Source organism: Rhipicephalus sanguineus, chromosome 2, assembly GCF_013339695.2.
Source record: "Rhipicephalus sanguineus isolate Rsan-2018 chromosome 2, BIME_Rsan_1.4, whole genome shotgun sequence".
NCBI lineage: Eukaryota > Metazoa > Arthropoda > Arachnida > Ixodida > Ixodidae > Rhipicephalus > Rhipicephalus sanguineus.
The window spans coordinates 121,391,036-121,409,684 of NC_051177.1; the positions used below are offsets into that span (position 1 = coordinate 121,391,036).

At 46.5% G+C, this 18,649-nt stretch overlaps 1 protein-coding gene across 1 annotated transcript in view; it reads right to left on the minus strand.

Moving 5' to 3' along the window:
- Window positions 1-16,717, minus strand: part of LOC119383606 (60S ribosomal protein L19) — a 310,809-nt gene extending 294,092 nt beyond the window's left edge. The window contains exon 1 of the mRNA XM_049412589.1: window positions 16,711-16,717. Coding sequence (XP_049268546.1) covers window positions 16,711-16,715 — 5 coding nt within the window. The 5' untranslated portion in view covers window positions 16,716-16,717. The remainder of the gene's footprint in view (window positions 1-16,710) is intronic.
- Window positions 16,718-18,649: the final 1,932 nt, after the last annotated feature.

The window sequence follows — 18,649 nt, forward strand, 5'->3', positions numbered from 1 at the left end:
TGCTCACCTGCAGTAGATGATACGCCGTATATTTTCACTTTGATATATACCTCGACCCGCCATTTTCGGAAGCATGCACGCGCGTGGCACGCATTATAGCAGGAAGTTCGAGAGGGAGCAGCGTCCGTGCTTGAAGTACACCTGTAGCCGTAACCTCGCAGGTCAGCCGTTCTTTTTGTTTTTCTTATTTTTTTTAGAGACAAACATCCGGGGCTTTCGAGCCTTAAACTCGAGCGCAGTGCGTTTCGCGTGCCCACCGGCCGTTATGGGGGACGAGTCGGTTTTGCGTCGCGACGCTGAAACGATGGCACCGACGACGCCGTCTTGTCGGTAAGGGTTTTGTTTTGAGGTGCTGCGTTTCGCAGCATGATTTAGAATGATGTGTGTAAGCACGAGCGACGGGACTCTACGCCGAGAGGCCGAAGGCAAGTGTGGGTGACTACAGGAACCATAATCTTTGGTCCGAGCGTGGGTGATGGGCAAAGGTGTTACGTAGTACAGTCTTTATATGCAGAATAAAATGCGACATTCACCGATACATTTTAGAGTTTGCCGGAACAAAAAGAGAGAGCGGTTGATGAAGGATAGATTAGAAGTAATGGTTTGTGTATTGTGTACAGCAACTTAAATCAATCAATCAATCAATCAATCAATCAATCAATCAATCAATCAATCAATCAATCAATCAATCAATCAATCAATCCAAGACAATGACGATAATTTTCCAAACATATAGGCCAAGTAAAAGAATGCGGAGAACAAGAGGCTACATGTTTAGTGAACGACGACACTTTTTTTTTTCGAGAGTTTGACCAACGGCATACATAGTGAAATGTTAAATATACAGATAGAGGCCGGTTTCCGCTATATACAGATACAAAACGAAACTTAACATAACGCTTTACGAAAAAAAAAAAAAAGCACGGGAAGATAAATTAGCACAAGGAGACGTCTGTTTAGTTGTTATTTATTCATGTGCGACTCTATTTCATTCTGTTTCGTTCCTTTCCTTCGTTTTTACGTGCGTCGTCCTCTGATAGGCAAGACACCATGTTTTTCAACAAGGAGCGGTTTCAGTTAAAAGACACGTTGCACTTCCATCTCCAACATTATGTTTAAGGGAGAGGAGGAACGGTTGCGGAGGCGAAGTGTGCTTTGTTGCAAACGTCAGATCCGCTTTTAATACACGTAAGCGCAATGGTTGCTGCAGTCTGACGGTAACCTTCAGAAATAACAGTGGACCTCCGTTACAGTTCTCAGCCGACACAGTACCGATTCGCAGACGAAGGTGCTTTACTATAAAGCGGGTGAACCGACGGAAAAATAATTTTAAAAAACGAAGCCAGACAATAGCGGCCGCGAGGAGAGCCTTCGAAAGTTTCGTCGGCTGTTTTGACAGTTGCCACGCGTAACGAAAATAGTTACGTTTGATTATTCGTTCATTTGACGTTTTAAAATTCTGAGCCCCGCTATTCTACGCACACGTTGAGTACGTTTGAGTGATTTTTAATAAAGTCTGAGGACGGAATCCGCGTTTCTTTCGTACACATTGTCCTTCGCGAACTTCTTGCCATCGTGAACTTGGCTTCATCGATATTCGGTAAAAGAAAATAAAGAGCAACAATAATGGAGGCAATCGCGAGGCGATCAATGAACAAAAATTTCACATCCCTCCTCTCTCTCCTCGCCTCTCGGGAAAACGAAAGATGATTGAGCTTTGCTCGCGTGCTCACCCGCAATATACGCCCCTCCCCCTCGCAATACCTTCTCCCTTTCGGTCCGTTTTCTCGCATATTTTGCCGAAGCCGTTATTACGCCTAGCTTCCGTTCTGACTATTTCTTCATCTTTTTCTTTCACTCTGCTTACTATAGTATATATGCGATGGCGCGGCACTTTCGACCATAATTCGTCGTGCGCGCTTGCAGAGGTCGCCCGGCATATAGTAGCAGGCAACCCCCCCACCACCCTTGGCAGGGTCACCGGAAAAGTCAAGCCCCTCCCGTCGCATATCGTCGTCATCTTCTTTCATTCCTTCTTTGATTTTTCTTTGTCTCTACTAACTCCTGTTTCGAGAGCGGAACACAGTGTGTCGACGGCGATCAGGCAGCAAGCCAAGCCGAGCCAAGCCACGGTGGCTAAGGGAAAGCGTCCAAAGGTTCACAACAAGAAAATGTAGGTGCGGGAGGAGTGGTACAGGAGAAGAACGGCGTTATGTCTATAATTTGGAGACGGATGCGCCGCGGTGTGTGAGGGGCCCGCCTGGAGCTCCGATCCATCGCCGCTGCACACACACACACACGCAGGCGCGCATCATGCAGGTACGCTTACAGCTGAAAAAGAGTGAGAGAAAGGGAGGGGAGGTCGTTGTGGTGTTCCAGGCCAGACATACGCGCGCACGTACAGACACACGCGGAGTGCGTGCGAGTGCGTTTGTTTTCGCGGTCCTCCATGCGCTTCTCGGGCTTCGTCAGACCAGCGTGTCTGCTCGGGGTGTGGCCGCCAGCGCGGGGCGGGGTCACGTGAAACAACGAACACGTGTCTGCAGGCTGGCGCCGCGCGCTAGCGTTTTTTCGGCGGATATACGTCGAGCCGCGTAGCGAAGTTCTCGCCTTTCTCGAAGGTTGCAGACCCTTCTTTTCTCTTTGCCCCCCCCCCTCCTTCCTTTATCTTTGTTTCTTCGAGGGTGGAGGGTATAGTGCAGCTATCGTAGAACGGCAGCAGCGTGGTCTAGACGCGGGGGCGAATGTCGAGGGCAGCGGCCGGGGCGGCAACGGGGCACCGTGGGGCTGCAGTGTGCGGACTATTAGACGCGTACACGAGTGCACGCACCTACACACGCGTATACACTGTGCGCTAACTTCTACGTCGGTGGTGCTTCTCCTCGTACTGAATGTCGCCGGTAACGCCCCCAATTGCAGTGGCGCTTAATCGCCACCTTGCATCCTCTGCCAGATACTGAGCAGCTCTCCCGATGTTCTGCCGCGTTGATTGGTCACGGCGTCCCTCTAGGGTGAGGGATGAGTGCCGGAAAAAGTGCAGGTATGGGGAGAGCCGTGAGATTAGATAGATAGATAGATAGATAGATAGATAGATAGATAGATAGATAGATAGATAGATAGATAGATAGATAGATAGATAGATAGATAGATAGATAGATAGATAGATAGATAGATAGATAGATATCTGGGGTTTACCGTCCCAAAACCACGATATGATTATGAGGGACGCCGTAGCAGAGCGCTGTGGAAAATAAAGTTTTGCCTTCTTAGCTTTGTGGCAAGCCCAAAAAGTGGAGTAAATTTGACTGCAACGCGACACAAAAGGGCGGAGGCATCGTGGTTCCACGCTTCTAACTGCTGTCGCAGCACAAAAGATTGCGACCAACTATCGTTCCCATGCACTCAACTGCTACAATATAAGTGCCCAGAAAAAACGCGTTGTTCATTAAGCTAACCAAATCATGAAGGGCAACGCACGAAAGCATGAACGTCCCGTGGAGGGACTGCGGTACAATTGAATGCATCCTCGTTGCCGCGTCCCTTATCTGCGCTTCCGCAAACGCTCCCGAGGAGTGGCGCCAATTGCTCGACGAGGACAAAGCGTCAGATAATTGGACGGCTAATTGAAGCCGCGTGTTCGCGCGCACTATATAGCATGTCGCTGACTCTGCAAGCGCGCGCGTGCATGCCACGCGATTAACGAGGACACGAGCCTCGGCAGCGTATTAGCGCGAGATTGTGATTACGACAGCTGCATGCTTTGCATGCGCAAAGGACTTTCCTCGCGATTGCATCGACCACTCGTGTGTCTCCCGTCGCCGTCGAAGTATACCGGTTCCACAGCAGTGAACAATGCGCGCTACAGACGCCATCTTTGACAACACAGGCGCACGACACCTACGCGCCATGTTGCTCCTATTTATTACGAGACGCAAAAACACAAAACCGACTAACATTGTCACAGGCCAAAAACACGCAAGTGTTCGCGGTCTCGCGCGGTGTTGCGAAATATGCAGCTGACTCCCGCGTGGATATTAAACAAGGAAAAATTTCACAGGAATAATTAATAGTTAGGGTTTATAACTCCCAAAACCACGATATCATTATGAGGGACTCCATAGTGGGGGACTCCGGAAATTTCGACCACCTGGGGTTCTTTAAAGGGACACTAAAGAGCAAAACGATTTTTCTTGCATTAGTAAAGTAGTCTTCCACGATGCCAAAAACACCACGCTTTCTGCGCGAAGACGCTTAATAAGCGAGAAAGCGCGCAAAAAGAAAATACAGGTGGCGACGCCACCTTGGAATTCCCGCAGCATTTGCCCTGACGTCACATATTTTTGACGGCGCCTGCTTGGGCCTACATAGTTCCTAATCGGTTAAATCGAAGTACATTGTCTTCTGAGGGGGCCAGAGACTTGACATAACGAGTTTGTGGAAATTTCGTCGAGCCAGTGGCGCCAAAATACGTTAAATGCTCTTTGAAGTCTTTTACGTCACAAAACACAAAGTTCGGCGCGATATTTAAAAATGAAACTTTGAACTTGGTTTTCTCCTCTAATAATAAACCTATGGTGGTGAAATAAACTACAGAAGAGTTCTCCGAGCACACTTTATCAATCTAAACCAATTCATTGTTTCTCTTTAGTGTCCCTTTAACGTACACCTAAATCTAAGCACACGGGCCTCTGGAATTTCTCCTGCATTGAAATCAGCCGCTGAGGCCGGGATTCGATCCCGCGATCTTCGGGCCAGCAGTCGAGAACCATATAACCCCTAAATCACCGCGGCGGGTCTACAAGAATAATTAACACATATATATATATATATATATATATATATATATATATATATATATATATATATATATATATATATATATATATATATATATATATATATATATATATATTATATATATATATATATATACATTTGAGGTGTGCACGGGCTCCGGGTAGCCCGTGCACACCTCCGGGTAGCCCGGCAGTGTTTTCGTTGCATACTATGACATTTGTTGGCACTTAACGGCCTTTAACTTTCACAGTGATGCATTCCTTATCTAATTCGTCCTCTTAGCGTAGTTTTCGCGCGCAGGCGGAGCTCATCCGCCGTCGAAGCGGCACTCATGTAACGTGAGTGCCCGCAGTATCGAGCGGCCGCTGCTGCGTATTTGTCAAGCGGCTGATCGCAAGACAAAGCTTGCTGAACCATGACACCGGACTGCGCATTTGTTGGTGTGGAGCTGCTGATTTGTGATTATGTCATGTACAAGTATTTTGAGCAACTTATATCCGAGTTTCAGCCAATAACGAACGACGCGGCCGCTAGGCTGGCATGGTCACATGTGACGCATTATAACTTGTTAGAAACCAAAATAATGCAACGTTTTTTTCTGCACAATGGTAGATGACGCCCTTGACTTCAATCATAGAGATTTAAAAAAAAATTAAAAATGGCCTTTTTGAGAAAATCATTTTCAAAGTTCGGCGTTTTTGGTAAATCACTTACGTTTCAGCCCAATTTTCGAGTAAAACGGAGTGCGGTAAAACCACGCAAATTATTTTAAAAGAGAGCGAAAGTATCAAAGTTAATATGTACCAATTTTTATTATACTCACTTTAACGTGCTTGCAGCAATAAATTCCTGAAATACAGGTATTTTGTGCGATTTGCCAAGTTCGTGATTTTTTTCTTCAAAAGTGCTTCGACAAGCAAGGAAAATAATAGCCTCATAAGATTGTGTTTCACTTGTTCTTTAAGGGGAATAAATATTGTGACGAAGAAGTGCACCGTTTTTTCCCTAGGTGCGCTCAAAATTCAGAAATCGCGAAATTGGCGGAAAAGCGTTTTTTGCGGCCAAAATTTGTATATTTTTTTTTCAGGCGAACAAAATTTTTTTTCGCAAAACTAACTGCGAAACCATTGTTCTGGGTGTAATGCCTAGACCTGCAGTTAATTTCATCACAATCGGGAATGGTGACCGGGACCTCGTGTTCGATCTTATCTGGACACACCCTGATTTTCCTTTCCATTTGTTACTTTAAACAAAAGGGGAGCAGGTAAAGTACTGCCTCTGTTGCACTCCGACAAACAGAGAAGTAACATAACCTGAGCTAGTGACGGCGCCACGCGACTGTTCGCGTTAGATTTAAGGCCAAATCCTATATGAGTGAAAATGCACGCGACAGTGACGAGCGATCCGACGTAGATCGCCTTTGTGCAAGCTGACACTTGCATGGGCAAAAGCGCCGCACTTCGTTGAAGCCTAAATCGTTGGACTGCTTATAACAGCTGAGGCCTACAGTCGTTGTTTCACTATACTTCATCTTTGCACCCAGCATGACCGGAGGGCCGCGCAACAGAAAGCGAAATGGTATAGTGGCGAAGGGCCCCTCGGGGGATTCTTCAGCGCTTGCCTTTTCGTTTAGCGCGGCGGATGCAACTTTCTCCGAGGTATAATAGTGACAACAAAGAAGAGGCTGCTCGTTAGTATATGCAGATGAGGACACAATCGCAGTGCGCAGAGTCATTGCCCGCTGTATGGTCACACATACTCGTTGGTATAACGCTGACAAGAAAGAAGAAACCGGCTAACTGGTCGCTCGCTCGTACGTCCGGAAGAACAAAAGCCAGCAACCTTGGCTTAGGAAGGTTTCCGTCCATCCGCCTCAGTTTACGGGGGCCTACACAAACACACGGACAGACACACTGCGCGGTGAGTTGGACTCGGCAACCGGGAGAGCGCGCGCGCGGTCGAAATGATAAAGACCGGGTTGTTGCCGTCCGGGGCCTCCAATTTCTTTGTCTCTCTACACACGTTACACGCTAAGGTGGATGAGGAGGAGGAGGAGGAGGAGTTCGGGTGGCCCGCAAATCACCGTGGTCTTGTTCTTTGTCTTGTCCTCGCTCCCTCTCCACTTCTTGCCTGTCCGGTGACGGTGGTATAGTGGGCGGCTACGGCTGCTCGTCACTCTTTTCGTATAGCTCTGCAGTCCGTTGCGGTCTCTGCGGCTGTCCGTTTATACGCACGCCCCCTTGTTCTTTCACGGCGTGAGCGCATCGCGTTGCACTTTTTGGACGGCCGCGGTGATATGGTAGCTTCGGCATCTGCAGGCTCCCGCTCCTCCCCGCAAGGCTTGTTGCCCCAGCGCTTGCTTTTCTCGGATCTTCTTATTCAATCTTCGTATCTCCACACCCCACTGTATACCCACCATTGTTTTTTTTTGTTTTTTTTTTTTTTTTCGTTGGCTGAATTCCCAAGCTCGACGATTTCCCTCATTGCGAGGTCCCTTTTGTCTTTTGCTTCGGTACATGGGAGGAAGAACCTGTGTTTAAGATCCGTTTTCGCGATTGACATTTGAAGCTTCTGCGCTAGCACCCCCCGCCAGCCTCTTTCTTCTTCATCCCACAACGGACTTTGCGTGGGCATGCGCGGCAGACCGACGTGCGCGCGTCTTGGACGTGCCCCTGTTGTCTTGCGCGCTTGTTTCCTATGCATACTGCTGCCGTGATTTCGTGATGCGGTCGGCCCCTGCGGACTGCTTCAGACATGAGAACACCATGGTATTGCGGTTGGATGAAAATTCGAGCTGCGCCGGTGGCCGTGTCTCTGACGACGTTATCTCCACATGCTGCTGTAGTATAACCACATGGCAGCATCCGAGGGAGGCCGAGTGCTGTTTATAGTTAAATTACGGGTCTTGCGGCCGCGTGGCTGTTGGTATATATGAGTGGTGTCGTAAGCGGAGAGGCCCGGATACACTTTTTTTTTTTGTAACTGCAACACTTAAACGATCCTCCATTCGCGAGCGCTCTTGCAATTCACTTCCATCGAAAATCATGGGCACCATGACCGGAAATCAAATCTGAAACGTCGCGTTCAGAAGCACAACGCCATTTATTTATTTATTTATTTATTTATTTATTTATTTATTTATTTATTTATTTATTTATTTATTTATTTATTTATTTATTTAAAAACGAAGCGAGTAGACACGTGCAAAGGACAGATAATACAGTTCGCCTTTATAACGAAGTTCACTAAAGGAATGTGCGCTAGAACTGATAACGGATGAGTGCTGCGAGTGTAGTTATAACTGTGCGTTGATGGTGTCCTTTATTTTACTTAATTCTTCTCTGGGAAGAAAGAGGTAAATAGAAAGTGATCGAGCACCTCTTCTTCTCCACAAACACCTTCTCTCTCTCTCTCGCTCTTTCTCTCTTTCTGTCATATAATGTAACCAACGAGAACTATACCTCCGCTTAGTATAGTAGTAGTGAAAACTTTTTATTGATTGTAATGTGTTTCTAGTCAAGTGGATGGGGTCCTCAGTACAGAACTCCACTGGCCTTTGCGGCTCGAGCTGCGCTTGGTCGATGCAGAGCCAGGTGGCTCTCCCGATTCCTGCTAGCAAGCCAGGTCTACGAATGCCATGTTCGAGATAGTCTACTCAAAAGGGGAGTATTGATGTTCTGGGGCCGCACTTCGCATTCCCACGTAATGTGCACGGTTAACCTCCTTCCATTTCAGCCGAGCCTTCTAATTATATATATATATATATATATATATATATATATATATATATACAATGCAACTATGCATTTGTGGTCTACAATGTATATATAAGGTTGCCCAGGTTTGCTTGGGCACTGCGCGCATTCGTTTATGTGGCGCTGAAATAGCGGGCCACCAATATCGCAAACCACGTGACATCATGCATCTGTAGCAAGCGGAAGCTTTTATACAATTCATTCTTGTATGCGTGCCCCGCTTGGAGCACCGCGGCGGTTTGTTGATCGTCGTCAGCCTCCCTCGATCGCTCGGGTTTCAAAAAGCAATCTAGGCGTGCACGCTATGGGGATGCTTTTTGTGTAAACACCGGCAGAGGTCGCGTGCGTTTCAGCGCGGCGTACGACGCGAATTCCCGCGAGTATCCAGTACGACACGGAACATTTCCCGTTTCGTTCGAGTGGCGTGTATAGAGGCCGGAAGGCAATACGGATGTATACGCAACCGGTGTACAGAAAGAGCTTCTGCTTAAAGCGAAAAATGTAAAGGAATCGTTAAAATTACGCGGTGCAAGTTTGTTTCAGGGCTTGGTTGCGTGACCTCTCTGGGAAGCCTCGCCATATACTAAAAGAAAAAAAAAAACATTGGTTGGTTGATCGATGTTCAAAGAGGGATAAAGCATGTTTAATGAAAGCTCGCAACGTCAGACCCTCTACACGCTCACAAGCCGCACTACATCAGATGAAGGTGACTGAGATGATATGAAAATAACGCAGAAATACGATGAAATAATAAAGAAAATGTCAATAACAAATAAACTGTAGATCAAATACAGGTCATGTTAACGTGAAAACGCATTTAATGTTCTCTTTCTGGCATGTTTAAACAAACATTCATGATGTTTCATGACCTGGTATATAGGATTGCTCCGAGATACCGTGATGTAAAACACAGGCAAATCGTGAGCCTTGACCACTCAGTCGAAACGCACGAAAAATGAGGGATGCCGCTGCGTATAGGCTTCCGAATAAGTTTCGACAACGTTAGTGATGGTCTTCAACGCTCGCTGTCTTGTGTAACACCTGCACGGTATATTGTTACGGTTAAATTGAGGTTAACTATGTTTATTTGCACACAAGGTCAGACAATGATATAGGCGATGATGGCGCCCATAGGCCGAACCAACCAACTTCTTCATCTTTCTCCTCCTTCGTCCCCACCGTGGCCCAGCTCATACCGTGAGCGATATTACGTGAGCAGCATTGCTTTGAACCTTCGGTATGGGGGTCATCTCTGAATAGGAATGCTGCCGTCGAACGGCACGGCACCGATTCCAGTTGCACCAGGTCGACTTACCTGCAAAGACAAAGATTGAGGGAAGAAAATGAATAAACAGAAGCGTACATATTACGGATTTAATGTGCGATCACTGTCATTCGAAATGCCAACACATGCGTGTCGTTAGTGCAAGGATTATTTGCAAGCAAGGATTCCCTTGATCTGCGTAGCACATAACAAAGATAACATGATATTTCTGTGGCCGAAACACAAACGGTGAATATCAACCGAAAGGCCACGCAGTGACGGGCGCAACAAGCAAAAAAGAGGAAAATAGAAGCAGAGATCTCCTGCGCATGCTCGTGTTCCTTCCTTGTGCACGTGCCTGAATTCCTGCCATTCATTAACGTGAATGAAAAGTGAATTAGATGAATGAAGACGTAAATTTAAACTCGCTCAGCTTTCGATTGCTATCAAGAGGAGCGGGCCCAGTGCCACCTGCCATTCTAACATTTCAGACACAATAAACAAAAACAGTCGCAGTGTCTCTGGCGAGAGAGATTTCATTTAATGTATTTACCCTGAGGGCCCAGAAATGGGCCTTATGTATGGGGGGATAACAATCAGTGAGTTTTCTAAAACAAGAAAATCTTAATGCGAAATAAGGTAATAATTTCACAATTATGGAAATACAGTGCAATTAGTAGTAGCATAATGGAACGAATATAGAATACAATTCCGAGCTGGAGAGATAACAAAGTTATTGAGGATAAAACGCAGAGCTCTGTGCAAGTCTACGATTTGGAGATGTTTTCAAACCCACACTATACTGACACGTGGTGTTTGAACCATTCCGATATCTCCTTGCATATAGCGAAATGCCTCGATCACCGCGGCTTTTTTTCGAGTACGTGACCGGCGCTTATCGACGTGCCGGAGCGCTAGCTGTGCGGTGCGGAATCGAAATAACACCGAAACGTTTACACACCCACAGTCATTCTATATTATATAGAATACCAACACGCAATAACCGCGCGAATAAACATCGCCGCGCGATACCGATACCGTAAACAACGTCGCGAGAAAAGTGAGCTGCGTGCGCGCTATACGGGAAGAAGCCTATATACAAGCACAGATCAGGAAACGTGCACAAAAAACGAAAGCCCAAAACATGGCATATTGTTTATATATGCACGCGCGTTCGCATGCTCGTCGGTTTTCGGTGCTCAACGAACACTCCATCGTATGCGTATATAGCGCGAATTACGTATACACACACGTGGACAGGAATGCACAACACCGCCGTCTCGACGAAATATATACCGATGCGCCACGTCCCCGCAGCCCTCATACCAACATGTAACTCTCCTCCTTCCCAGGAACGACCTCGCTATGCGTCACTTTGGAAAAGCAACACGGACAGACATGTGAGCACACGCATGTTCATGCACACACAAACAGCTTGGCCTACACGGCTCAAGGCATTCGGAGCACGTCATCAATATATAGTGGCAAAAAAAAAAAGAAAATTCCAAAGCGAGACAGCGCAGGATTGAAGGTCTCACGGCTGCCTGCTTGTTGCTGCGTTGCTGCATGCATGCTGCTGCTGCTGCTGCTGAGAGGAGGCCTTCATCCCATGTGTGTGTACTGCGGTGACGTGTATACGATGCATGCGGTCTCGTGAGACCCGCCAACGCCGTCGCACAGGCAGCCCGACCGCCCCATTTGTTCCGCCCTCTGTGTCTCGGTGTTTTCGCGAAGTCGTGTATCAAGCGGCGCGCCACGCCGTGTGTTGTCTGTCCCTCTTAGATATTATACGGTACACGCGTTACACGAGTACGTCTCCATCCTATGCCTCGTTTTCCGCTGGCGCGTGCGGTTTATCTTTTTGTTGCGGAATGTTTCTCCGCTTGAAATTCGCACCTCTCGAATGGCACGTGGTGCGTCTGCAGATGCATATGTGTATGCAGGCGCGTATAAGTCAACGCCGTGTGCGGTTCCACCGAAGAGGGTGAATTCGAAGAGCGAGAGGCTGATCGCTGGTGACGCCGCGGAATATTGGAAGCACCTCGGTCTCTCCACTCTCCTGTGTATACGCGCGCTTGCGAAGATCGAAAGCGTCGACGGAACTCATTTCTGCGCGGCTTGCAAAACCGGAGAAGGTGAATTCGAAACCGTGTTGTCAGAGCAAAAGTTCTCGTGGTTCGAGTGTTCATCTTGGCTTTTCGTCTGCGTCGTCTAAATGTTTTTCCTTTGTACGAAAGATAAGTATACTGCGGACTGAAAGACTGCGCATGAAAGCGCAGTTACCGAGACACATATCACACATTACTGTTGCGCAAGAGAGCAGTGAGAATCGTTAACAAAATAACGTACGAATTGTGTGCAGTAGCAACAACAACAACAACATCAATAATAATAATAATAATAATAATAATAATAATAATAATAATAATAATAATAATAATAATAATAATAATAATAATAATAATAATAATAACGGTTGCATCACACTTGGAAATGGATGCAAAATTAAGATATGAACAGTTGTGACATTACGGCACAAAGATCAGCAATAAGGGCGGAAATTCGGCTGTGCCCTTTAGCATGTGACACTCACGTGAGGACCAGTGTCGTTTTCTGGACGGAAGAATGATTAAATAAAAGCTTAGCTTACATTTTATTCGTCAAGGGGTTGCCTTTTTTTTTATATCAAACATGAGCTGACGGACGCTTTGCATACTACCTAGAAGTAGCAATGCTCGTATTAAACTAAAATTTAAACAAAAAGAAAAATACATTGGTCGTCTTATTAATATACCATTCCGCAATAAGAAGTGACTTAGAAAGCCACATTAATTACGCCATGTACAAGTGCACTTCGGGTCTGAGGAGCTAATACGGGGATTTACTGAGTCTTTCGACGTCGTATACGTGTTTTCATTCTACGAGTGTATCGGCATTGATGCGCTTTAAACAAAATTAGGAAAATGTATGCCTGGTTACGTGGTTCTGAGGACACTACCTACGACATGATATCACGGAATGCGGTGCGCACGAATTTTGCAACATGCAGCCAAGCAGCTGCACGGTGATGCGTAAATCTTAAAAAAAGGGAAAAAAAAGAAAAAAAAAGAGACCGCGGCGAACGACGCGACTGTAAAGAGTGGTGAAATCACGATGATCTACCGTGGGTCCTGCGCTACAAACGCTTCATTTTTATTCTATTGGCAATTTCATCCAAGGGCAGCTGGAACACACCCTATACAGAACTCGCTGGACAAAACAGAAAAAGAAAGAAAACGGAAAAGCTCCAAACGATCTCGCAACGCAGGCAGGTGGTGGCTTGTTTTGACCAGCGGTGACCAAGTGCAGAACTTTCGAAAAGAAGAGAAGCAAAAAAATACAAGGCACAAAAAAAAAAGTGATAGCTCATCTGCAATGAAGCAGAAAAACAGCTTCTCGCGGCACACGCGTGCGGGAGGAGCTTTAACACCGCGTACGACCAACCGCCATACTTCTGCTAGAACTACTTCTGCACTGCATAGACGGAATGGGGGGAGGAGGTGGCCGTTACTTTGCTTTACGGGACGTCCCGTTGGGGGAAAGGGCGCAGGGGGCATCCCCTCCGCCCTATCTCGCAGCCGTTTCCTCCCCAAGCATTCACGCAACGTGGCCATCGCATTAGCCTCGCACGCAACTTCTCTCGCGCACCGCCGCCATTACAGTTGAGATACTACAGCACATCGCCACGGAGGCGGCATACGCATCACACACATACATCTCCCTCTCCCTCTGTATGGGTCGAAGTTTAGGGCACGAGGCAATGTGCTGCTGCCCGCCTTGTTTCGTGCGCTGAGACGACGGCGACGGAGGCGGCAAATGAATTTTCATTCTTTCCTGGTCACCTGCGCGCAGCTGCCTAGCTCGCGGGCACAGCGGTTTCCGACGAGTCAAGGGCGTCCGGGGTGGCACGCCGACCCTGAGCGTGGAAAGGCTCGCGTAGTTGCGTGCACCGGAAGCGGAAGCAGCGCGTAGATTTTCAGCCGTCGAGCCTAGCGTTTCCCGCTATTGTTGAAAGGTACACAGTCCCCAGCCAGGCAAGTTTATTCCTTTCTGTCTTTGCGGTCCTTCCCTGATTAGAGGACTTGAACTATTTGACGCGCAAATTAGCGATGCACACACCGAAAACGAGGTTCCAGTTAGTTCACAGATGTCAGGCTATGAGATAGAAGAAGACATAAAAAGCCAGTCCAACAGAGAGAGAGAGAGAGAGAGAGAGAGAGAAGATGGTTAAGCAAGCAAGGTTCCTGTGCATTCCGTAGATATCAAACAAAAGCTTTGGTGGGGGGGGGGGGGTCGAATTAAAAAAAAACTCTTTCGTGGTCAGCCGGCTCCGCTAATCATATGTCCTGTATCGTGATTGGCTGAAACATTCGCTTACGAAAATTTTTAGCGTAAGATGTTTTTTGTGAATACGGCCCCGGGTATATTCCGGACAAACTGAGTACCAATGTCAAGTTCAGGTTACTGCTGTGCAATCTAACCAGCCCTACAAACAGCAGTGAGGTTGTGACACTGTAAATATCGCGAAGCCCGCCACGGAAAAGCAATGCAACTAACGTGCATCGCCTCGAAATGAGGAAAAAGGCCGCCACTGCTCTTTACAGTTAGTTGTATGTGAGCGCAGTGCGTACAGCCACATCCAGGGCTAACGAAAGACGTACGCTTGATAAACGAACCACTCGGGTATTGACTCCAAGTATCGCCCTTCATGAGTCGCGGATCGTGCTCGCTCGAAATTTAACTGTAGTTCTAAGCTTTTGATCAGCATTTCTTTCATAGGTTACGGCCGATTTATGTGCTTCAATCTTTTGTACACTCTCTCGTCTAAGTTGCACGGCAAAAGAAGATGAATACTGGCCGTTTATTCACTGTCGGCACATAGTTTCGAATTTAGTATTTTATTTCCTTACACTCCGTATACAACAGCGAAGCAACGCCGGGTGGCTTGCGGCTGAAGCGGTGTCACAATGGTTTCGATATCAGCACAGATGAAGGACAGACAATCCGAAACTAAGCGCCTATTTCAGCCAGCATGGAACTTCAAGAACAATCAGCAAATAGGAACGAGACAATAAAGACTTGCAAAGCGTCGAGAGACAATCCTGAATACTTGAACAGGTGGTGTCGCAGTAACGCTGCGCTATCACAGTCCACTTTGGTTGATCACTGAGAAGAAAAAAAAATGTCGCAAAGAGCCCTGTTGACGAACAAAGAATAAAGAAAAAAGAAGAGAAGGGGAAAGGAACGAATTGACGTGCATTCGTTATCGCGCTATCGACGCTACTGCGCATAACCAGACGTATACATAACCACGTGATACCTTGTTTTAACATGGAAAAAAGTTCCGTTATTTGGAGGAAACAACCTTATCTTGCGCACTTGTATGGGCAGGCAGAGGCTGCAACTGCAAAAGCTCGCTACCCAATATTTATTTACCAGGTGCATGCAGCTAGTTACCAGCCAGTATACCTTATGATGATGATGATGATGATGATACCTTATACGAGTACCTTATAAGAATTCTGGGGTATCACGCGTTAGGACAATGATACGATCACGAGACGCGCCATAATGGGAGACCCCGGATTAATACTGATCATCTGTGAGTGCATACATTACGCGTAGATTATTGTTTAGTGTGTCGCAAGGACATTCCTTATTTTTTTGTTTCTTTTGCTTAGACATCCCATAAAACAGATAAACGTTGCTATAAGGCGACACAACGTACATGTAGTCGATGGACTGACGGATAAATGTTTAATGTCCTGCTATAGAACGACGTATATTAGCAGCATAATAAGAGAATACGGATAAACATACAGCAGAATATTCATGTCCATTTATGTCACAATTACTGATGTAATTAAGGAATACCCGGCGGTCAAATATACTTCTTTTAGCTCAAATCGTACAACGGCTTCGCGGTACTTCTAGTCTTGTCACAACCTTGAAGTCTACACAAACGTTGTACTACAAGAAAACAGCTTATTTCAGGAGGGCGTCGACGTCAGTCGCACTGCACACAACAGTGCAAATCAGGGCGGTGCTCTCACGCAGGTGTTCGCGTTTATTTATTTTTACTTTTGTTCGGCTTCCAAGGCACCAGTCGACAGTGTTTACACACGGGCGCCTGTTAGGCATTTCAAGGGCCTCCGTACCCCTCACCAATTCCTTTCGTTTAGATTTTTGTTTCAAGTCGCAGCGGCCTCCCTCTCCGCCCATGCGCCTATGCTGATTGGTATTCGGGTGACCGGAGTTCGGTGCGCATCCTCGGCAATGGGAGAGAGTGTGGCGGCAGGTGATCGCTGTCCGTGCGCCTTGGCTTCGGCTCAATTTGGCATGTATACGTTACGTTCGGTGGCCGGTGCTGTAACTGCGCAGGCGCTGTAGCCACTGCTCTCTGATCGCTTCTCCTTCCGCCCGATCCCCTTCTTCCTTATTCCTGTTTATTAGCTTTTTTTTCTTCTTAAATCCCACGCCTGCCATGCTTATGTACATCTCTTTGTTCCTGGCTGTTGCCTTTTTTAGGCATCGGCAGGTGATGAGCCTTGAACTTACACGCTTGAATGGAGAGCGAGGCGCGCTTCTTTTGTCGATGATAAGTGGCTGAAGAGCAACACCGGCGTTGCCGTGTTTTTTTTTTATATTTGTTTAATTTTTCTAAATCAAGCAAAGATTAATGTTGTTGAGTACTTCGTACTTTTTAAAATTACTTATTTGCTGCACTAAGTAAAAAGAAGTTCAATGGATTTCTAGCCTTTTTGTACTTTCTTTGTTTGGTTTTTTTAATCTTTCCTTCTGTTGTGGGGATTGGAAATAGCGCGGGAACATATATAGGCACACGCGACAGGCCTGCTCATGTTTGCTCGCTTACTTTCTGGAAGGTTAAATTAAGTTAAAGACCGATAACGAAACAACACGGAGAGATGAAAAGGACACGACGCGGTCATACTCGTTACGAGGTGAATTTGGTTACTTAACTATAACTTAACTATAACGTTGGCGTCGACGTTGCGTGCGGTGTCGTATCGATGTATTTACCGACCCTGTGCCTGCGGATATGCGCTCTAAAGCGCAAGTTGCTACTGTGCTGCACAATAATGTAGCAATGTTGCTCAAGTTTTCTCTAAGGAGCAACGTTAGCGTACAGGTTGCTCTTGACTACACCGGCTCGGATGCAATATGCGCACCGCGAACAACATTTTAAGTTGCTGAAATATGACAGAGGCTATATACCGCGAAAGAAATTCGGAAGCCAGAAGAACCTTGAGCGAGAAATTACGTTAAGGAATTAGTATTCCACCGTTCCGATTTTCTTTTGTTGATTTCATCTGATGGTGTCGAGAACCATTTCGTATACGTACGTTTTAAAAAAGTGCACCCATAACCTTTACCAATTCTGCATGATCTGGCGGCCATAGTTCAAACACGGAGTGGTATGCGGAAGTAAAATGGTCAGTGCTGGGCAGTATCGAAGATACATGTATCTTCGATACTATCTTAGATACATTTCGGGTATCTTGTATCTGTATCGCGATACGTCTCGCAAAACAAGTATCTGTATCTGTATTTCCGATACATTGACGAATGTATCGTGTATCTTAAGATACAAGATACTGCGATCGCACCACCACCGTGCGAAGCAATAACGTTCGCTGAGCTCGAGCTTCTCAAGCTGATGCTGCTGCCCACTAATTCACTGGAAATAAAATTAAAGGCAGTGACATTATTTTATCTTTCCGCATGAGTTTGCCAGCGAGGATAGGCGATAAGCTCTGAGCGTCCCTATATATTGGATGAGCAGAGTTACGAGGTGGCGCTCGCGTCGTCTCGAGACAAGCGCGCGAAACGTCTGCGCCCAGCCGAACTTTGTTTAATCGTTTTTTTTTTTAGTTTTGTCAGTGCCATGACACTTGGCACTTAGCCACTCTCCTGTGCCGCGTACTACAATGCGTGCGGCGTCTTTCGCACACATGCTGATGCCGCTGTAAAGTCATTATCGAAGTTCCTCTTGTGTGATCCTTCGTTACGAAGTCTAAAGAATGCAAGAATGGCGGGTTGCTTTGCCTCTCGTGGCTTTCACACTTAAGCGATTTGAAGGATCTCATGAATGTAGAGAGAGAGAAAGAATAAGGTTGAAAGGCAGGGAGGTTAACCAGGGCTGAGCCCGGTAGGCTACCCCGCCCTGGGGAAGGGGGGAGGGGGAATAAAGGTTATAGAGCGGAGGAGAGAAAAGTCACTGTTGCCGTCGACGTAACGGCTGCTCTGCGCTTGACACCACAGGCAGTGAGTCAGTCCCGTGGCTGAAAATAGAGCAGCGCATTTGTTGCTTTATGCAACTTGTATGCGCGGTCCCATGCAACCAAAAATGTTGTCGACGGTGAAGTCATGGTCGTGCTGCTAGTGTTCTCAAACAACAGACTTCTGAAGGCTTGCGAGAACTGGAGTGATGGTGTCCAGCAGTTGCAACAGCTACAGCACCAACTGTACCGATGCTGGATTTAACAGAACACGCATTCACCTAACAGACGCTATCTTAGCTTACGTCTGTTTTCTTTCAGAGTTTTAAATCATAATTTGATTGTTAGCAGAAGTTATTTCTTAGCTGTCGTTCTTTTCTATTCCGTAGATTACCTATGTCTCTATATTGTCTTTTTTTTCTGCCGGTCTGCTTACTGCAATATGCCTTTAACGTGCTGCCAATGTAAGCTCTCTGCTTTATTCCTAGTTTTAACTGTCTGCGTCATTTTTGCCGCTGTTCTTCTTCAAGTGGAATATAAGTTTATATACTTAT